This window comes from Colossoma macropomum, unplaced genomic scaffold (genome assembly GCF_904425465.1).
Source record: "Colossoma macropomum unplaced genomic scaffold, Colossoma_macropomum, whole genome shotgun sequence".
NCBI classification, from domain to species: Eukaryota; Metazoa; Chordata; class Actinopteri; order Characiformes; family Serrasalmidae; genus Colossoma; species Colossoma macropomum.
The window spans coordinates 42,150,761-42,173,577 of NW_023494803.1; the positions used below are offsets into that span (position 1 = coordinate 42,150,761).

General features: G+C 39.0%; 2 protein-coding genes across 2 annotated transcripts in view; one reads left to right on the forward strand and one right to left on the reverse strand.

The window, feature by feature from the left end:
* Nucleotides 1–1,358: 1,358 nt before the first annotated feature.
* Nucleotides 1,359–13,549, reverse strand: brms1la (BRMS1 like transcriptional repressor a). Its single transcript, XM_036593970.1, is given in 11 exon segments — nt 1,359–2,751; nt 3,940–4,069; nt 5,311–5,350; nt 5,435–5,499; nt 7,181–7,270; nt 7,769–7,865; nt 7,959–8,038; nt 10,048–10,175; nt 11,884–11,974; nt 12,990–13,104; nt 13,106–13,549. Coding segments are annotated over 11 exon segments (975 nt in total). The 5' UTR covers nt 13,127–13,549; the 3' UTR covers nt 1,359–2,633.
* A 1,915-nt stretch (nt 13,550–15,464) lies between these two features.
* The window catches only part of ralgapa1 (Ral GTPase activating protein catalytic subunit alpha 1), a 154,782-nt gene continuing 147,429 nt past the window's right edge, over nt 15,465–22,817 (forward strand). Inside the window, exon 1 of the mRNA XM_036593818.1 lies at nt 15,465–15,813. Within this exon, the coding sequence (XP_036449711.1) occupies nt 15,708–15,813 (106 nt within the window). The 5' untranslated portion in view covers nt 15,465–15,707. The remainder of the gene's footprint in view (nt 15,814–22,817) is intronic.

Below are 22,817 nucleotides of genomic sequence, written 5' to 3' on the forward strand. Positions count from 1 at the left end.
TACATGAAATGGTTATGAATTCACTGCCTGATGACTGAGACACTGTTTTATGATAGTTTAGAGAACTTAAACTCCATTCATGGTGGAGGGATACATGCAGGGCGCTGTGAGGCAAAATAGTCCCCAAAGAAAACTTATTATTTCAGATTTTCCACTATTTTCCATCATTAACATTCCATATAAACTCAGAAGACTCGTGTAGGTTCAATGGTGGTTCTGGATAGTAAATAAAATGTCTATATTTGTGTTGTAGTCATGGCGACCCCTGGTTCCTATCACCACCACTGTAAAGACATCTGAACCATTTCACACTAAACCACTCTGAATCACTCTGATTACATCTCACACACTGAGCTATGGGGGGATTTTGAAAAATGGGTGGGTTTCCCCTTCTGTGGTTATTATACTGCAGATGGAGTAAAACTGCTGGGAATGGCAACCTGGTTTTTATACTGTCAACTGAAAACGCCTTTAAACTCAAATTAGCGTCTCAGCGCGGTCAGAACAGAACCTCGTATCTTTACAGCAGCAGGAAAAAACACTAATTAGAGGTTCTTTCGGACCGTTTCTGTTGGTCCATTCGTCATGAAACCGACACCGTGTAAACAGCAGCGTTTCTGCATCGTGTAAAGAAATTAAAAAACAATAAAAACAGAGACGAGGTTTTGTTCTGACACTAATTCTTAGTAAATTCATAGTTAATGCTAAGGCTCGTGTTTTTGACTGATCACTGATTTAACCCAAGTTTGCATGATGTGTAATTAAAGCGATAGTTTGGCAAAAAAGTCCCATTCGCACAGCTTTCTCTAAGCCTAGCTTAGCATAGCTAAAAACTATGACAGCGTTTTAGGGCCACTGTTAATAAAAATAAAAATAGTAGACTTCGAGAATATAGTCGTAATATTTCGATAAAAAAGTCGTAATATTTAAAGAAAAAGTTGTAATATTACGAGAAAAAAGTCGTAACATTTAGAGAAAAAAAAACAATATTTTGAGTATAAAGTCAGACTATTTCGATAAAAAGGTTGTAGAATTACGACACTAAAGCAGCATTAATAGCAGGGAAAAGTTGCAATATTGTGGCCAAAGGCTTTGCGAAGGGAAGGCAGCGCGTTATGGCAGCCCCCCTACAGTACAGCAACCGAGACCCCAACGCGTTATGGCAGCCCCCCTACAGTACAGCAACCGAGACCCCAACGCGTTATGGCAGCCCACCTACAGTACAGCAACCGAGACCCCAACGCGTTATGGCAGCCCACCTACAGTACAGCAACCGAGACCCCAACGCGTTATGGCAGCCCCCCCTACAGTACAGCAACCGAGACCCCAACGCGTTATGGCAGCCCCCCCTACAGTTAGACCACTTTATCCTCCAAATATTACGACTTTAATCTCAAAGTCTACTATTTTTATTAACAGTGCCTTTAGAACGCCGTCGTAAAAAAACAGTAGCTAGCGGTCTAAATTCTGAATTTACTGAGCGCTCAAAGGGCCGTGAAAATGTTAATGACCGCGTTCCCTCGCAAAATATATGCTGGTCAGACATCAAGCAAACGTAGGACCAGAGGTGCCCAACGACTCTGCCTACATTACAGCTCTGTTTTAGCATAGCTGACCTTAAAAGCTGTTTTCCCAGTTTGGCCAGTCTGAGCTGAGTTTATTCAGCTGTTGTTCTCTGCAGTCTCTGTAAATGTAGCTTTCACTGTACGAGGCCCCTCAGCCTCAGCCTCAGTTTGAGTCACTAACAGCAGAATCATGTTTGATTTTGAGAATCGACACTGTGTCTTTATACTTCAATCCAAGGCTCAACGTAAAATTCACTGAGCCGCTCCGTCTCTGAGCTTGAGCAAAGCACAGCTTTTGCAAGCGAATGCAAACCGTTTGCATCATAATGCAGAACATTTGCGAGGGAACTCATTTTTTTGCGAGAGAACGCAAAAGATTTGCGAGGGAATGCAATTTCATTAACTTTTTCTCTTTTTTTATCACGGCCCCTTAGTGGCTCTGTAGCATTTAGATATTCTAGTCAGTGTTTATAGATCACAGTGAGTCACACAGTCAGGAACCACATAATCAGGTCTATTAGAGACACTGAACAGCTCCACAGTCTGAGGCGACTGTGATGATTTAGCCATACAGCTAGCACAATAGCCTCGTAGCTCCAGCGCTAAAATTAATAAGCAGGCGTTTCAGCCAATCGAGTGGTTTTTTCGCCAAACTGTCGCTTTAATATCAACAAAAACAGTAACAGCGATCCAGCAGGAGGTGGAGGAGAGGAGTATATTTACAAAATGTAACAATAATCATGAGGCAGGAATGTAGAAAAATATGAGAGCATTTAACAGGAGCACAAATGAGTACAAAAACACGATAATACCTCAGAGAAAACAGTCATCTCAAATAATATCCTCCATAATTAACCTCGTTTAAGCCAACAATAACCAAATTTCTTAAAAGGAACAGAACTTGCTTCTGTTTTCCCTCCCAGACAGACAGACAGACAGAGACAGACAGACAGACAGTTCCCCTCAAACAATTTTGACAGTTTAAAACTGGGTCACTGTGAATAGAATGGCACTGTTAAATGCTTCCCTTTGTCCTTTAACAATAATGAAGTCACAGGTGAGGCGAATTCAGGCGTGTTTGATGGTGTATTTTCCTTTCTGGAGCTGAGAGATGTACAGTTTTGACTTGCTGCCGTCCACACGCTTGAACCAGACCTCATCATGGTTGATGGTAGTTATTATGGCACTGAAGAGAGACAGATGAACAAAATCATCAGCGAAATGTGACATTATTAACTAATATTAGACAACTATCAAACATGGTCATTCACCTTAAACCTAATGTAGTGAATTATCACTATGTGTATCAGATTAGATCAAAAATAAAGTAAAACAGACTCTTATTTGAACACTGTATATGTAGTGGGCGGTCTGGGCACAAATTAATTAAGATTACTGACTGACTGGTTATACACCGACCCCCATGGACCCTCACAGAGCAGGTACTATTTGGGTGGTGGGTCATTCTCAGCACTGCAGTAACACTGACGTGGTGGTGGTGTGTTAGTGTGTGTTGTGCTGGTCTGAGTGGATCAGACACAGCAGTGCTGCTGGAGTTTTTAAACACCTCAGTGTCACTGCTGGACTGAGAATAGTCCACCAACCAAAAATATCCAGCAAACAGCGTCCTGTGACCACTGATGAAGGACTAGAGGATGACCAACACAAACTGTGCAGCAGCCGATGAGCTATCGTCTCTGACTTTACATCTACAAGGTGGACTGACAAGGTAGGAGTGTCTAATAGAGTGGACAGTGAGTGGACACTGTGTTTAAAAACTCCAGCAGCACTGCTGTGTCTGATCCACTCAGACCAGCACAACACAGACTAACACACCACCACGTCAGTGTTAATGCAGTGCTGAGAATGATCCACCACCCAAATAGTACCTGCTCTGTGAGGGTCCATGGGGGTCCTGACCACTGAAGAACAGGGTAAAAGGGGGCTAACAAAGTATCAGAGAAACAGATGGACTACAGTCTGTAACTGTAGAACTACAATTTTGACCCACAGTATCTTATTTAAACTATATTACAGGTCTCTCCAGGTTTAATTAATAAGTATATTATTATTATATAGTATTCCAGGTTTGGAAGGGTATAGCAGCATCCTTGCAACCACCTGGAAGACCACAGCAACCACTGTTTAAATAACCAAACAACCAAAATAACCCCTTTAATTTTAAATAACCCAAAAACAACTGCATAAACAACACACTACCTTCAACCCTCAATAATACTCAGTAATACATAAACCCAGATAAATTAAAAACAATCCCGTTCACAAACTTCCCCTTCTAGATATTATTAGTATTATTATTATTATTATTATTTACTATATTAAGAGGCTATTAATTAGTTTCAAGTATAAATACCTTGTGGGAAACTCGTCCTTCTTGTCTATGCAGATGTTTTGCCCGCGGCTGTACCATTCACCGTCGTAGAACAGCCGCCCGTCCTCCGAGCGGGCGCTGTGCTGGTGTTTCTCACTCTTGGAAGAAGGAGCTGCAACAGAAGGTCTGAGGTTTTACTGCTGAGTCGGGGGGTGAATATATATGATCTGGAGGATCTGATTTAACTGCAGTGATTTAGAATCGATTATAATAATACTCAAAGTATGAACTGAAATTCTCAGGTTATTGTCGAATATAAAAATACAAGAAAAAAAGATTACCGTATATTGTAAATTACTGTTATATATTTAATTATATCAACAATTATAATGTATATAAGCATTATTTTACTAAATTATATCAATAATAATATTTAATATAACCTGCCATCACCATAAAACCTTTCATCTATTTTTAGTCATTTTCTAAATGTTTTCTGCGAACTCTCTCTGCCCTTGACATGGTTTTAAAATGGACCAACACACCTGTTTCACCACTTCACTAATAACCAAATGAATCTTATTAAGGTCCAATAAAAGTTAAGAACTTTAAAGAAGAAGGAAATCATCATCATCATTTTGGAAAAACGTCTACGGTGCATAAATTAAAAAAAAAATCATTTAAAATAATAATATTAATAACAATAAATAAATGATACTAATGATAAAAATATATAAATACAAAGAAATATATACAGCTTCTGTCGGAACAAAACCTTGTATCTCTATTTTTGTCTTTTGTCATTTTTTAGTTTTTGACATAATTTTACAATACCTTTAAAATACCTTTATTCTGTGTGTAATTTTCACACTAAATGGATCAAAAGAAACGGCCCAAAATGACTTGGAAAAACAAGTCTGGTTCCACTGACTTACATTAAAACTAAAGTATGTTTTTTCCTTCCTGGAGATATGAGGTTTTGGTCCGACAGCAACGAGATATATATATATATACATATATATATATATATATATATATATATATATATATTTATATATATTTAAAAATATTTTAATTTATGCACCAGACAAGTAGCCAGAATGTGTTTATATATTATACCCCACCCACATGTATATGTATAATGGCAAACATGATTTGAATTATTGTTAATATAGCTTAAAGTACTTTGTTTTTATGGTCTATAAATCATACCAAAATCAAATCGTACTGAATCTAAATGGGTGAAATCAGTTTTCATGAAGTGAATTGTCTCCTAAATAATAACAATCAGGCCACAAACGTACTTTTTTAGTTAAATAAAAAACCACACAGACGCATTAAAACGTTATTACTGAGATCAGGAGGACAGATTTGGCCCCAGATGTTTTGTCTTGGACAGAACTGTGATCTTACCGTCGGTTTTGACTCTGTGAGGTCCTAAGGTGGCCATGGCCTACAAAACAATCAATACGAAACCATCACAAATCTGAGGGAAGGTGAAATATTAACAATACGAACGCTGTGAGCGTTTACTGACCTTTCTGATGGCTGTCCAGTCCTCCAGAATATCCAAGTCCTGCAGCATGTAGACTATATATGGACGTTTAGGTGTTAAGAAATATAAAGAGATCCAGGCTTAAAGGTGCAGTGTGTGAGATTTTGGGGACTCATTGGTGTATAATCACCTGTAACTATGAATGGTTTCATTAGCTTAGAATGAGCCCTTCATATCTACATAGCTAGCGGCTCCTCTTCCAACAGGGGCTGCCATGTTCCTACAGCAGCCCAGAACCGACAAACCAAACACTGCCACTAGAGGGCGCAGTCACACTTTTACACTAAAGCAGCTGCTTGACTTTGGTGGTGCTGTATAGGGGTGTAAAAAATATTGACACACTTTAATATCGCAATATTATGTTTTGTGATACCGTATCGATTTTAAATTTAGAGTTTACATGCAAAGACTATTTATCATTTGAGTAAATATCAATTACCAAACTCTGGCTCTAGAGGGCGCCTTTCGTGTTTTTACACTGAAGTGGCAGCTTGAATTTGGTGGCGCTGTATAAAAAGTACTGATGCACTTGAATATTGCAATATTATGTTTTGTGATTCTGTATCGATTCTCAAAAACAGTCTTACAGTATCGCAATATACACCGATCAGGCATAACATTCTGACCACCTCCTTGTTTCTACACTCATTGTCCATTTTATCAGCTCCACTTACTATATAGGAGCACTTTGTAGTTCTACAGTTACAGACTGTAGTCCATCTGTTTCTCTGATACTTTGTTAGCCCCCTTTTACCCTGTTCTTCAGTGGTCAGGACCCCCATGGACCCTCACAGAGCAGGTACTATTTGGGCGATGGATCATTCTTAGCACTGCCGTCTCTGCCATCCTCGTAGCCGTCATCTCTGACTTTACATATACAAGGTGGACTGACAAGGTAGGAGTGTCTAATAGAGTGGACAGTGAGTGGACACAGTGTTTAAAAACACCAGCAGCACTGCTGTGTCTGATCCACTCGCACCAGCACAACACACACTAACACACCACCACCACGTCAGTGTTACTGCAGTGCTGAGAATGATCCACCACCCAAATAGTACCTGCTCTGTGAGGGTCCATGGGGGTCCTGACCACTGAAGAACAGGGTAAAAGGGGGCTAACAAAGTATCAGAGAAACAGATGGACTACAGTCTGTAACTGTAGAACTACAAAGTGCACCTATATAGTAAGTGGAGCTGATAAAATGGACAATGAGCGTAGAAACAAGGAGGTGGTCATAATGTTATGGCTGACCGGTGTATATCAAATAGAAAATCAAGACTCCTGTATCGTGATGCGTATTGTATCACCAGGTTCTTGCCAATACACAGTCCTAGCACTGTAGCTTAGGTTGGAAGATGTAGAAAGAAGAAGAATCAGTGGACGCTGCCGGAGCTGCTGACCATTCTGTGTTGCGAGAAGTTTGAGAGCCCAAATTTTGACAAATGGAGGATCAAACTTATTAACTAGCACAAGAAAAGCGAGGGAGGGTGAATCCTCGACATCAAAGAAGAGAAAACATGAAGAAGTAAAATGAAATCAGGACAGACGATGGCAGAAAACCTGACGGCCACCATAAGTTCTCCTACACGCTTGGAAAGGGAGTGGTGAGGGAGGGGGATTCAGCTGGGTGCAGTCTGTAACCTCACCACTAGAGGCCACTAAATCTTACACACTTCAGCCTGAAGAACACATGAAACAGTTCTGTTTGATGGACAGTTTGAAGGATATCAGACACGACGACGGGCTTCTTCTTTTTGTCTGGACTGAATGGATCTTTCTTCTTGTTTTTTCTTGACTGTAGTTCATCATTCCACAATTCTGTAGAGGAAAAAAAAACAGATTACATGAGGAAACACAGAATATTTGAAACTGCATACACTTCAATGTTGTATACTACAAAAATAATATGTACATACTATACAAGTGTATGTGAAAGTGCATCACTGGTCAAATTCAATGTTTTTGTTAATTTTCTGAGGCTAAATAAGTTTACACATCTTCTACAGAGACTCACTTCTGCACATTTTAATATTTTAAAATTTTAATTTAGCTGAATTTAACATATTTGAAAAAATAACTAACATAAAATGAGGCCTGTGCAAAAGAAACAGCACTTCTTATATTTTATGTTTTATTTTTTTCCCGCTACTTTAAAGCGCAGTTTCTACGCTCTAGAACTCGCAGAAAAATGTCATATTTAAATTTCTTCTCTGTAGTTTTACTTAGAAAATTTGACCAGGGAAGCCTGAACTTTTGCATATTAGTATACAGTCTATTTTACAACATAATAATATACGGTAGTGTTTGTATTGGTACCTGAGGTAATGTCTATACTGTGCCGGTCTTCCTCCAGACGTCTGATCTTCTCCTCCAGTTCGGTCTGAACCGTATCAAACAGCAGCAGCTTTTCACTCTGGAAAAGATGTAACGAGCACAGTTTCAGTGTAAATGCCTGAACATGGTGAAACGTCTTAATATGAGTCTAAAACAGTTTCCTTAAGCTCACCTCCCAGTGCTGGAAAGCGGCCTGAGTTTCACAGTCGTACTTATGCTTCACAGACTCCAAGCAAAGCTCCCTGTAGATACCTGAGCAGTAAAAAAAACACTTTAAAGTTAAAAACATCTGAATCAGGCCTTATTGTCCCAATGTGGTGCGCGCACACACACACACACACACACACACACACACACACACACACATATATATATATACATATATGTATATATTTTTTTATTTATATGCACCATACAACCCTGTTTCCAAAAAAACTTGGGACGCTGCAAAATGTAAAAAAAATAAATAAATAATGCAAAGTGTAAATGTGCAAATCATTTAAACCCTATATTTTATTGAAAATACTACAAAGACAACATATCAAATGTTGAAACTGTGAAATTTTATTGTTTATTGAAAAATATGTGCCCATTTTGAATTTGATGCCAACAACATGTTCCAAAAAAGTTGGGATGGGTGCTAAAAAAAACAAAAAACAAAAAAAAAAAAAACACCTTGTGGTTGATTGACAACAGGTCAGTAACATGATTGGGTATAAAAGAGCATCTCAGAGAGGCGGAGTCTTTCACAGCGGTAAACAGGCCCCCGTCCCAACTTTTTTGGGATGTGTTGTTGGCATCAAATTCAAAATGGGCAAATGTTTTTCAAAAAAACAATAAAATTTCTCAGTTTCAACATTTGATCTGTTGTCTTTGTACTATTTTCCTTTAAAAATGTGGTTTACATGATTTGCATATCATTGCATCCTATTTTTATTTACATTCTGCACAGCGCCCCAACTTTTTCGGAAATGGGGTTGTAGTGACAAGTTCAGAAACCAATACCACCGTAAGGCAAGGAGAACAATTTTAGGGATTTACAAACAAGCGAACAGAGCCGGTTTGAAAACGTTAAAGCTCGAGCGCATCTCAAACTGCACTCTGACTTTGAGGCAACAGCAGACGGCTAATGAAGCCAGGCCGTATGCCAACAGCTATGTTTTGGTCAGTAGGGGGCAATATGATAATATTTTATCGTTATCGTGGTAAATTGTCAGCATGTGGCTGTTGGAAGAAAACCTTGTATCTCCAAAATGGTAACTTTACAGGAGAAGGAAAAAAAAACACACTTTAATTTTAATGTGAGTCAATGGAACCAGACTTTTTTAAAGAACAACAGGCATTTGAAACATGTCAAAAACTGAAAAATTACAAAAAATGGAGATACGAGGTTTTCTTCCAACAGCAGCGATATGCTTTTCTGAGCATATTGTGGATATCGTCAATACTTAAAGAACACTGACTGACTGTTTCTTTACAAAGTGAGCTTAATTAGTCATGTTTAATTAGACTTGGCGCAGTGCCGTTTATAAAACACTGAATAAAATCATTTTAGTCGTCAGTTTGGGCTGAAAGATTAATTGTTTTTGCATTGAAATTGCAATTTGAGCACAATGTTCAAATCACAAGAGCTGCAATTTTAATTATATCCTACATGATTTAACACCGTCTTAAGTTGTAAGTGGATACATTTAACCTAATAACAGAACTCATGACCCGGCAATGTGGCACAATACGCTCAGCATTCAAGCCTAAAAAATGGATGTGGTGGTTTCTGTGAGGGGAAAAAGGCCTCAAGCCTAATTTACAGAAAATAATTGCACTTAAATTGCAATTAGATGGAAAAATGAGACATTTTCTTCAAATTAATCAGCCATATAGTATTATTATTATTATTGTTATTGTTATTATTGTTATTATAGTGTTTGTATATATGGCACTGCAGGTTCTGTTTTGTCTGTTCCAACTTATTTAATCTCAGAAAAAGTAAATATTGTGATGCATATCTGACATAATAATATTTTTGCCACATCTCCATCTCTCTTATTTTAGGCTGGTGGATGTTCACACTGGCCTGTTGCATCACATGATATCTTGTGTTTTTGGGGAACCAACCACTATATGACTGGAATTTGACCCCTCTGTCCAGCAAACTGAATCGCAATTTGGTTTTACCTCTAATGGGACCCACCGAACCTGCCTACTGACGACTACATGAATAAATAAAGACGCTCTGGCTCGTTTGAGGAGTTCAGACTCACCAGCGACTTTAGTTCTGATCTGCATGTTCTCCTGAAGGTTTGCAAGAGGTTCCAAATACTCAGGAGCTTTTCCCGACATCACTTCTTGAAGTTTGGCATCAACTTGGCTTAATCGCTCCTTATACAGCCTGGAAAACACAGCAGAGCTCATTATTGAGTCGAACAACTACCAGCAGGTCACTGTGCAAACAATAAGAGCTGAAATTAGGGCCCAGTCCCATTTCCTCTTTTTACCACTACCCCTTGTTTTCGAGTGTTGCCCCTTGGAACTGAGTTACAGGGTAGTGGTTGAAATCTTCCCTCTGAAATGGGACCCTCAAATAAAAAGAGCATCACTTCATTAACAGCTACCAGCGCTGCTCTGTAGGCGACCCTGCCAGTCTGCAGTGACAGCAGAGGAGGGTAAAGTTCAGCTCCTCACTGCTGGGCTTTAGTTACATTTAGGGATCATATGATCTTCAAAGAGGGGGGCAATTATTTATTATCACCCACCCCTAATTCTTCAGTGATATGAAGCTGAAGTCAGATATTCACCAGATTCTTGTTCAAATTTTCCCGTTCCACCTTAAATGGTGCAGCAGTTACATTCTGGTGCCTGAGGCGTCAGAACTGCTGGACTATTTAAGGTGGAACGGGAAATTTAGCTAGCTACCGCGACATTAGCATGCTATTAGTGATTTTTTATGCTTGCTATGAAGAAAAAGACCAAAATACACTGAAACTGCATTAAACTAAGAAAATACAGTGGTTATTATATTTTTTTAACAGAGAAAATTCTCATATTTGTGAGTTTCTTTGGTCTCTTGTTCAGCCGTCTCGCTGGTTTTTCTTTTTTTCTCATAACTCTCTGTTTGGAGTCTCTGAAAAACCTCCGTTTGGAGGGTCAGGTAGCCCCAACACTTCACCCTCCCCCTCTATCTCAAAAAGAATCGGGTAACCCTACCCCTGAACGTGAACCTACAAAACAGAGGGCTAAGGGCTGAGTGGTAGGGGTGAGGGGTGAAATGGGACTGGGCCTAGGGCTCACTATGGATTATATGAGTAATCAAGCATTTTTGTGATTATTTAAAAAAAAAAAGAAATAGTTTTCAGAAAAGACTTTACATGAAAGGGAAATAAAGCAGCCTTTAGAAAGAATTCATTAAAAACATACTTGTAAAAACACACATAAACATAAGATGAGTTAAAGGGCTGATATTCTACATTTGTTTTCTATTTTATTTTTTTGATCTCCACTGATTACACATATGTACTTTTATGCACCAAACTTAGTCATAAATCAATCTACATGACTATTTTCTAACCTCTATTTAAACAGGCTGTTTTTGTTACTGTACCTCTAAAACTGAAATATGTAAATGAGCTCTGTCCTGACTGGCTGCCCTGTATCCTGCCTCACTCAACAAGCATTCAGAGCTGAAACACTCCTTATAGCTTCAGTGTGAATGGGCGGGGCTAAACTGCTTTAGGGCAATATACACCTGATCAGGCACAACATTCTGACCACCTCCTCGTTTCTGCGCTCATTGTCCATTTTATCAGCTCCACTTACTATATAGGTGCACTTTGTAGTTCTACAGTTACAGACTGTAGTCCATCTGTTTCTCTGATACTTTGTTAGCCCCCTTTTACCCTGTTCTTCAGTGGTCAGGACCCCCATGGACCCTCACAGACTGCAGTAACACTGACATGGTGGTGGTGTGTTAGTGTGTGTTGCGCTGGTACGAGTGGATCAGACACAGCAGTGCTGCTGGAGTTCACCACTCAGACTGACTCCTAATCACTGCAGATATACAGAAGGTAAATCAGGTTGTGTTAAAATACATAAATACTCACTGATCTTTCAGATCTGTGAACTGTTTCTCCAGGTTAGTCATCTCATCCAGGCACTCCATCCTCCTCCTCTCGCAGTCTTCATCGTCCATCTCTGAACGGACACATAACCACGGAAAGCAATGTAAGACGACAGATAAAGACCCTCAGACGAGCGGAACGTCTTCGAGATCAAACTACACATTCAGTCGCCTCAATTAGACGATTTAGTTACAAGATTTCTTAATTGGTCAGATAAATGAAGCTTGAATCGAGCCAGTCTAATCGAAGAAGTGTGAATGATAATTACTGGACATTTCTCGTTTTAAATGATCCAGTTTACTGAGAAATCCCTGGACGACTGTTTAAAGGGCCCATATCCTACATTCTCTCAAGAGTGAACACGGTTTACATATCATATCAAACTCTTATTTTGACAATATCGTAAATTGCGGCATCAATATAGCAACTTGTGGCCTCAATCTATTAATTTGAGGCCTCATTATAGTAATGTGTGGCCTCAATACAGTAATCTGTAGCATCAATATAGTAACTTGTGGCCTCAATATATTAATTTGTGCCCTCAATATAGTAATTTGCAGCATCAATATAGTAACGTGTGGCCTTAATACAGTGATCTGTAGGATCAATATAGTAACTTGTGCCCTCAATATAGTAATTTGCAGCATCAATATAGTAACTTGTGGCCTTAATATATTTGTGGTGTCAGTATATTAATTTGTGCTCTCAATATAGTAACTTGTGGCCTCAATATATTTATTTGTGCCCTCAATATAGTAATTTGCAGCATCAATATATGAATTTGTGCCCTCAATATAGTAATTAGTGGCATCAATATAGTAACTTGTGGCCTTAATATATTTGTGGGGTCAGTACATTAATTTGTGCCCTCAATATAGTAACGTGTGGCCTCAAGACAGTAAACTGTAGCATTAATATAGTAACTTGTGGCCTTAATATATTTGTGGTGTCAGTATACTTTGTGCCCTCAATATAGTAATTTGTGGCCTCAATATATTAATTTGTGGCCACGTCTTACTAAATATAACCAGCCTGTCCCCTCAGTGAACGTTGTGTTTTGGGGAGTTTGACCTGGGAACCTTCCCCACCTGAACTCTCTCCATCCTCGGACACGGACGAGCTCTCCGTGTCCTCCTCGTCGGAGCTGCTGCCGTCCTGCTCCGGGTAATCCACGTCCATCTCTTCATGGTTGCTCTCCTTCTTTCTCCTTTGTGTGCACCGGCATCTTTACGCCCTGACCCGCCCGCAGAGACGGTTTATCCGGCCCTGCCTCACAGAAGCCCCGCGGGTTCCCGTTTACCGGACCTCCTCAGTGAAGCGAGCAGAACCGCGCTCCGTTCTTTTTGTTCGCAGCTAAACTCGCCGCGTTGCCGCCGGAGAAACACAGTTAAACCGCCGAGCGGCCGTCATGCCCGTTTCACGGCCCCGCGCGTCGATCCCGAGTTATGAGAGTGAAAATCTCAGTTTTGATTAATTATCCTATCCGCTCGGTTCGGCTTCGGCGCCCTGCTAAAAGGCTCTACAAGCGTCTGCCTGCGGCGCTCTGGCGCGCAGTGTGTTTCCGTACGTGCCTCTGGGATTTGTAGTTTTTAACCTCTGCCTGCGCCCTTCCGCCTGCGCAATGTCTGTTCTGAGAAAACTACACTTCCCAGCTGTTTCTTCTGCAACGGACGTCGTGTTTACAGTCATATTTACTAGACTCAAGCGATCAATCGAAGAATGATGGATTGTCGAGGAAGGGCTATTTAAACAGTGATTCATTTGGAGAACTGTTTTAGCCTTTAATTCACAGTTCACTGACATTAAACACGGTTAGAACCAGTGAAAAGATAAATGATCAATTTTTAATTGTTTCATGTTCGAGCAGATTGATTATATATTCAATTTTGACCGGTAAGAAATTAATTTAACTTGTAATAATTAGAATTTCCACGCCACAAAATGAGATCTTTCTTGTAAAAACGTGTTAAAATTGAAGCCATGCTAGTAAAAACGGTTTCTCCTTTAACGTGAACTGGGAAAAGTCAGTTTTACTCGAAAAAATAAAATGAAAAGTTAAGCTTATAAACATCAAAAAGCAAAGATCATTGTTCAGCTTTATCACTGTATTTTCAAACAGGCTTAAAACCATAAGACATAACACTACAGGCAAATTGGCTCTGCATTAATATAGTTCTAAAAGAGAAACACATTCATCAATGTTCTGTTTAAATAATGCAGCTCTACATTTTTACATGAAGGCACTGAATTTTTCGGCTGATTATAATTTAGCAGCTTTATTTATTACTTCGATTTTTCGATAATGTTCACCCCCACTGCCCCCCCCCCATGCTTCCTCCTTTAGACTTTTATTTTATGTGTATCATTTTATGTCATATTTGCCTCTTAGAAACTGTGAAAGTCTCAGTTATTGAGAAGGACTTATGGATCATTATTAATACTGTCATACATAAATCATTGCTGCTCCTAAAACAATAAACACTTCTGAATAAGCATAAAAAACATCTAGAAACAAGCAGGTCTTTGGAAACTGTTACAGAAATAAATTGTTATTTTATGATACAACTTATTATTAGTAGTTAGATCAAAGATGAGAAATAAAATGAAATAAAATAAAACAGCGTAAAATTTTGGGAGAGTCTATTCAACATAAATGATGAACTAACCTAACTTTGTGTAAATAGACCATAATATAGAAATATGTACTCATATGCAGTTGTGACTGACGTGTCTTTATTCTGAATTTATACAAACACATTTCATTTTATAGTAAATTAGTTTTGTCTAGTTTATGTTTATGAACAGAGACCTACAGATGCAGTTTAGTAAAGGAAACTCATTTGTGAATCTGAGTTTAAAGTTTTTATTAATCTTAAACTTGTAACTAAGTTGCAAATAAATCTTAAACTGAAACTTTGCTTGTTTGTAAAAAGTGATTTCAGAGCCACTCAGTTCTACCTGATGGAAACTGTTTGCCTTCAGTGTTTTGTGTTTATGATAATTTTAATAGACATCAGCGTCACTAATTAATGACTCTATTAAAAGACTGGTTTACCAAGAGAGACACTGGAGTATTTTCACCTAAAATGAGTTAATGAAGCGAGTCTTGTTATAAAAATGATAACAGGACATTAAAGTCATAATTAATCTTTTAGTACTTTTACTTTCGATACTTAAGTACATTTGAGGGAAAATACTTTTGTACTTTTCCTCAAGTGGAGGTCTAAAGGGAGGAACTTCTACTTTTACTGGAGTAATATTTTACTTTGGGTGTCTCTGCTTTAACTGAAGTACATGGTTTGTGTACTTCATCCACCACTGATTATTATTAGTAGTCCTATTATTATTATGATTATTATTATGATTGTTGTTGTAGTTCTGATTTTTACTATGACGATGACCTTTTCTCTCATTGATCACAGTGATCATTTCACATGTACATATTAAAAGTAAAGATAAAACCTTTTTGATGTTTGGGATGTTGGACTCCCTCTCAGAGGAGGGCGGTGTGTGAGTGCTCGATTGCTCTGGTTTCGATTAAGTTGTTTTTCATGTAGCCCCGCCATGTTTTCGGGGTTTTATTCTGAGCAGAGGAGAGAGAGAGAGGAGGAACAGCTCCGCTCGGACCTTCATCCAAACCTCCTGCAGGAGAGCGCTCCTCTCCTCTCTCTCCTCGCCCTGACTCAGCTTTAATCAGCCGGGCTGGGCGCTGACTGCGCTCCCATATCGACCTAATCTCTCTCTCTCTCCCTCTCTCTCTATCGCTCCCTCTCTGCGGTTCTCCTGGTTCTCCTCCTCTCTGCGGGATGTTCTCCAAAAAACCCCACGGAGATGTGCGGAAATCCACGCAGAAGGTGTTGGACCCTAAGAAGGACGTGCTGACCCGCCTGAAGCACCTGCGCATCGTGATCGGTGAGTCGCTGAGGGCCTTTCCGCGCGCAGCTCTTCGGCTGTTGTAGCTGAACTTCGCCTTTCGCTCCAATTTTTCCGTTCCACCTTAAGTGGTGCGGCACTTGCGTTCCGGCGCCCGTAGGGCTGTACCATTTAAGGTACCATTTAAGATGGAACGGAAGAATTCGAACAAGAAGTTAGCGAAGGTGAAGACAGCAGTGCTTGGTGGGGTTGTACCATTTGAGTGTTATTTAAGGTGGAACGGAAAAATGCGGGCAAGAAGTTGTCGAATTAAAAGCGACAGTACTGGGTAGGGGTGTACCATTTAAGGTGGAACGGGAACATTCAAACGAAGTTGGCAAATGAAAAAGGCAGTGCTGGGTAGGTGTGTACCATTTAAGGTGGAACGGGAAAAATCGGACGAGAAGTTGGCGAATAAAAAAAAACAAGTGCTGGATAGGGGTGTATCATTTAAGGTGGAACGGGAAATTTTGAACAAGACGTGGGCAAATTAAAGAATAGTGCGGGGTAGGTGTGTACCGTTTAAGGTGGAACGGGAAAATTCAGACGAAAAAATAGTGCTGGGTCGGGTGTATCATTTAAGGTGGAATGGGAAAATTCAGACGAAAAAACAGTGCTGGGTAGGTGTGTATCATTTAAGGTGGAACGGGAAAATTCCAACAAGAGGTTTGGCGAATGAAAAAAGTGTTGGGGAGGGGTGTACCAATGAAGGTACTGATTTAAGGTGGAACGGAGAAATGTGAACAAGAAGTTGTGGAATGGAAAACCAATAGTGCTGAACAGGTGTGTACCATTTAAGGTGGAACGGGAAACAAGAAGTTGAACAAGTCGAACAAGAAGTTGGCAAATGAAAAAAACAGCAGTGCTGGGTGTGAAAGATGCACGTAATTTATGTATTGATTTGATTGGATTTCCTGTATTTGATGTGTTGAAATGTTCTTCAGAGCTCTAGCGCTCATCTACACAGACTGGCTGTGTTGGACAAATAAGAGTTCTCCAGTAGAACCTTTTCAGCACCTCTCACTGCCATCCAACAGAATAAACCCTAAATCACTTACGGTCTTATAAACTCGTAAGACAAAAGCCCTGTCACTTCAGAGTGGGTGTGTCCAGAGTTTAAGCCCCGCCCCGTTACCCTGATAGACTGCACCGAGATTAAAACACTTAAAACGATGGTTCTTTAAAGGTTCTTTAGTCAAGGCATTGGTTCTGTTTAGAACTGTGAGTTCTGTATAGAACAATCTCACGCTTAAATGGTTCTTTGCATGGTGAAATGGTTCTTCAGACTGATGGAGAAGGTGCTATAGACAGTCGTGTATAACACCAGTTCGTCTATTGTTGTGATGTCACACTTGTATCAGTAGAAGAACCCTTTTTGTTGCTGTATAGAACCATATACAACGCGTTCTCCATCAGTCTGAACCATTTCACCATGCAGAGAACCACTTGCATGCAAATGATTCTATACAGAGCTCATGGTTCTAAATAGAACCACTGGCTTTTCTAAAGAACCCTTGAAGAACCGTCTTTTTTAAGCGTGTAGTTCTGATTACCGGTTCCCATGAAAGACTGTTTATACACAGTTATTTTTATTGTTTATCAATATTCTCTGAAATTGCTGCCTGTAGAGCTCAATCAGACTAAACACTGTATTTTACAGAAATGTTTTGGTGTCATGATGCCAGATGATATGACTACTGATATGACGATATGACTACTGAAATACTGATATGATGATATGACTACTGAAATGATGATATGACTACTGATATGACGATATGACTACTGATATGATGATATGACGATATGACCACTGAAATGACGATATGACTACTGATATGACGATATGACTACTGAAATGACGATATGACTACTGAAATGACGATATGACGATATGAGTACTGATATGATGATATGACGATATGAGTACTGATATGATGATATGACGATATGAGTACTGATATGATGATATGACGATATGACTACTGATATGATATGACAATATGACTACTGAAATGACGATATGACTACTGATATGACGATATGACTACTGATATGACGATATGACTACTGATATGATGGTATAACTACTGAAATGACGATATGACTACTGATATGATATGACGATATGACTACTGAAATGACGATATGACTACTGAAATGACGATATGACTACTGATATGACAATATGACTACTGATATGACAATATGACTACTGAAATGACGATATGACTACTGAAATGACGATATGACTACTGATATGATGATATGACTACTGATATGATGATATGACTACTGATATGACGATATGACTACTGATATGATGGTATGACTACTGAAATGACGATATGACTACTGATATGATATGACGATATGACTACTGATATGATGATATGACAATATGACTACTGAAATGACGATATGACTACTGATATGATGATATGACTACTGATATGACGATATGACTACTGATATGATGGTATGACTACTGAAATGACGATATGACTACTGATATGATATGACGATATGACTACTGATATGATGGTATGACGATATGACTACTGAAATGATGATATGATGATATGACTACTGATATGATGATATGACAATATGACTACTGATATGATGATATGACTACTGATATGACGATATGACTACTGATATGATGGTATGACTACTGATATGACGATATGACTACTGATATGATATGACGATATGACTACTGATATGATGATATGACTACTGATATGACGATATGACTACTGATATGATGGTATGACTACTGAAATGACGATATGACTACTGATATGATGATATGACTACTGATATGACGATATGACTACTGATATGATGGTATGACTACTGAAATGACGATATGACTACTGATATGATATGACGATATGACTACTGATATGATGATATGACGATATGACTACTGATATGATGATATGACTACTGATATGATGATATGACTACTGATATGATGGTATGACTACTGAAATGACGATATGACTACTGATATGATATGACGATATGACTACTGATATGATGATATGACGATATGACTACTGATATGATGATATGACTACTGAAATGACGATATGACTACTGATATGATATGACGATATGACTACTGATATGATGATATGACGATATGACTACTGATATGATGATATGACGATATGACTACTGATATGATGGTATGACTACTGAAATGACGATATGACTACTGATATGATATGACGATATGACTACTGATATGATGATATGACGATATGACTACTGATATGATGATATGACTACTGATATGATGATATGACTACTGATATGACGATATGACTACTGATATGATGGTATGACTACTGAAATGACGATATGACTACTGATATGATATGACGATATGACTACTGATATGATGATATGACGATATGACTACTGATATGACGATATGACTACTGATATGACGATATGACTACTGATATGATGGTATGACTACTGAAATGACGATATGACTACTGATATGATATGACGATATGACTACTGATATGATGATATGACTACTGATATGATATGACGATATGACTACTGATATGACAATATGACTACTGAAATGACGATATGACTACTGATATGACGATATGACTACTGATATGATGGTATGACTACTGAAATGACGATATGACTACTGATATGATATGACTACTGATATGATGGTATGATGATATGACTACTGAAATGATGATATGATGAAATGACTACTGATATGATGATATGATGATATGACTACTGAAATGACGATATGACTACTGATATGATGATATGATGATATGACTACTGAAATGATGAAATGACTACTGATATGATGATATGATGATATGACTACTGATATGATGATATGATGATATGACTACGCTCACACAATGGACTGCAGGTTGTAAAGCTGACAGCTTCCAGAAGCCCAAAAGTCCCCTGAAAGCCAACAAACCAAACATTTTTCTGTTTTTTTTTAAACATCATTACAATTTTTTAACATTTCATTAGAAGATTTCTGTGAATTAAATGGATGATCTGATCTCAGGTCTTCAGTTTTTGCACTAAACAAAAGAAAAATAACACTTTATTCCAAAATTCTTCGTTTTCCTGGGGGCCACTATGCTTTCAGGTTATAAGCAGGTGGGTCCTGAGGTGTAGAAGGCTGAGAACCCCTTATTACAGTTAATAAGTTGGGGTCAGTAAAGTTAATGAGGGCATGAATAAAGTAAATTTGGTAAGTTAGTATGTTAAGATTAACGTTAGAGCAGCATTTTCTTCTCTTAAACGACACTGAAGTGATTCTTACACAGAACTGTAAACATTAACCCGAACAGAAACCAGATTAACGGAGAGAAAACCTTCTGTTTGTTTAGTTTTTATAGATTTGAAACTGATCTGTGAAACAGTCCTCAGGTCCCGGCGAGTGACGGACGCTGCGGTTTACGGTCAGAACACAGAAGAGAATAACAACACTAAGACGCTGCTGTTTGTGGGTGTGAGGTCACGGCTGTCGCGGTCGTTATTGGTCTAATGTGTAGTGCTTGGGAATGTATATCATGTTGTGCCACATTATGGGATTGTTCCGCCATGTTGGCAGGGTTTGTTTGTTGTTTACATGAGTTCACTGAGGCCCAGTGATCAGCCAATGAGACGCGTTCAACAGCTGCCCGTTAGCTGCTCATTAAACACCTTCCAGAGAAAGTCTGAGGGGTTTGATGATTTAGGAGCATTAATTAAGGTAAATTAATGCACTTTTTGCTGTAAGTAAATGCACTTATTGAGCTTAAATTGATGCATTTATTAAGTTAAATTAATATATTTATTGAGGTAAATTAATACATTTATTAATGTAAATTACAGACTGTAGTCCATCTGTTTCTCTGATACTTTGTTAGCCCCCTTTTACCCTGTTCTTCAGTGGTCAGGACCCCCATGGACCCTCACAGAGCAGGTACTATTTGGGTGGTGGGTCATTCTCAGCACTGCAGTAACACTGACGTGGTGGTGGTGTGTTAGTGTGTGTTGTGCTGGTATGAGTGGATCAGACACAGCAGTGCTGCTGGAGTTTTTAAACCCCTCAGTGTCACTGCTGGACTGAGAATAGTCCACCAACCAAAAATATCCAGACAACAGCGTCCTGTGGGCAGCATCCTGTGACCACTGATGAAGGACTAGAGGATGATTGAGCAGCAGATGAGCTATCGTCTCTGTCTTTACATCTACAAGGTGGACTGACAAGGTAGGAGTGTCTAATAGAGTGGACAGTGAGTGGACACAGTGTTTAAAAACTCCAGCAGCACTGCTGTGTCTGATCCACTCGCACCAGCGCAACACAGACTAACACACCACCACCACTAAATGTGTAGCGGTGTTGCAGTACAGATGAAGTATTGTCCAGCTCTGCTGCTCAGATTATCGCCGTCCAGATCTGCTTCATCTGCATAATAATATGATCAGAAAATGAGAGAAGTTCTGCGTCAGTTTGTTCTGTTATTGGTGTTGTGTGTCTTCTAGCGCTGACAGTGACCTCACACACAGTAAACAGCTGCACTGCTGTTCACAATCACTGAAGTGAATTATGCGTTATTTCAGAAATAAAGGTACTAAACTGTCTCTGGGTCAGTCCCCCTCTTGTCACTGGGGTGGAACCCTCAAAGGTCCATCTCAGTACCTTTAGTCAGGGAACATAACTGAACCATAATCCACTGAATGATATGTTCTAAGCTGTACTGACTCCACACACCCCGTCTCGTCTCCAGGCTTTTATTTTACTGTTCTGTTTAAAACATTCGGTTATGAAAAGGTACAAATACGAACTTTTCACCTGGAAAAACTTATTTAAGGTTCACAATCAGACCTTAGAAACCACTGTTGGAGCTTTGAGGGAACATTTACACTGTTTGTACTGTGATGAACAGAAAATGTTCCTGAACAGAACCTTTATTTCTAACAGTGTGTTAGCAATTGAGTACAACTTTCACTAGTTGGATTTCATTTATTTATTTTCCTCATCTTTTCTATTTTCTCCTTTGACGTAAAACTCCTCGTTTTTTTACGTGAATGTGGAACTCCAGTCTAGCAGTCTGAAGTTTCTCCAGCAGAGGGTGCTATTAGCAGACCACTCGCTCAGACTAAGAGGAGAAAGTCATGAACCCACACCAGCAGGATTTAACTAACCAGGGTAGAACCAAAAGATACGAATTTACAGTGTTATTAATGTTGTTAATTATCAACTGTTTGAACGCGTCTGTGCTGCCCAGCACAGGGAGAGCGAAGAAAAACAGTGTTTTTAGTCACGATTTTCGTTTTCGTTCTATTTATTTATTTATTTATGAATATTGTTGCTGTCCAAAAAAACCCTTTGGAAATAGTAACTTTACAGAAGAGGGCAAAATCATTCTTCTCATTCTCCAGCTTCTTGTTCAGATTTTCCTGTTCCACCTTAAACGGTGCCTGAGGTGACAGAACGTAACTGCTGAACCATTTAAGGTGGAACGGGACAATTTGAATGAGAATCTGACTTCAGCCTCGTGACTTTTTGGTGTTCGTCAGTTTCTCACTGCAGATTAAACGTATCAGGAAACCAGCTGGAGTGATTATAAACACTAATAAGTCCATTCATCTCCAAATCATCGATGTTCGTCTTAAATCTGTCCTTTGCCGTTTCGTTAGCTACTAGCTAGGCGAGACTGTTGTCTGCGTTGCTATGGTACAAATCTGATTCAGCTGTGGAGCCACAACAGGGCAGTAAAGAGCCGCTCTGGAGCCACATGTTGCCGACCTCTGGGTTGGTTAGATGTCTGTTTAAAGTCTGGACTGACGTCATATTTCAGTCATTTTAATAATAATTTATTGTTTCTTATATTATCATGATATTGTTTGTCAGTATTGTACAGCTCTGGACAGTAAAAAGAAGGAGGTCACAAATAGGTGTCTTGTCCTAATTTGCATAATTATGAGTGGGTAAAATG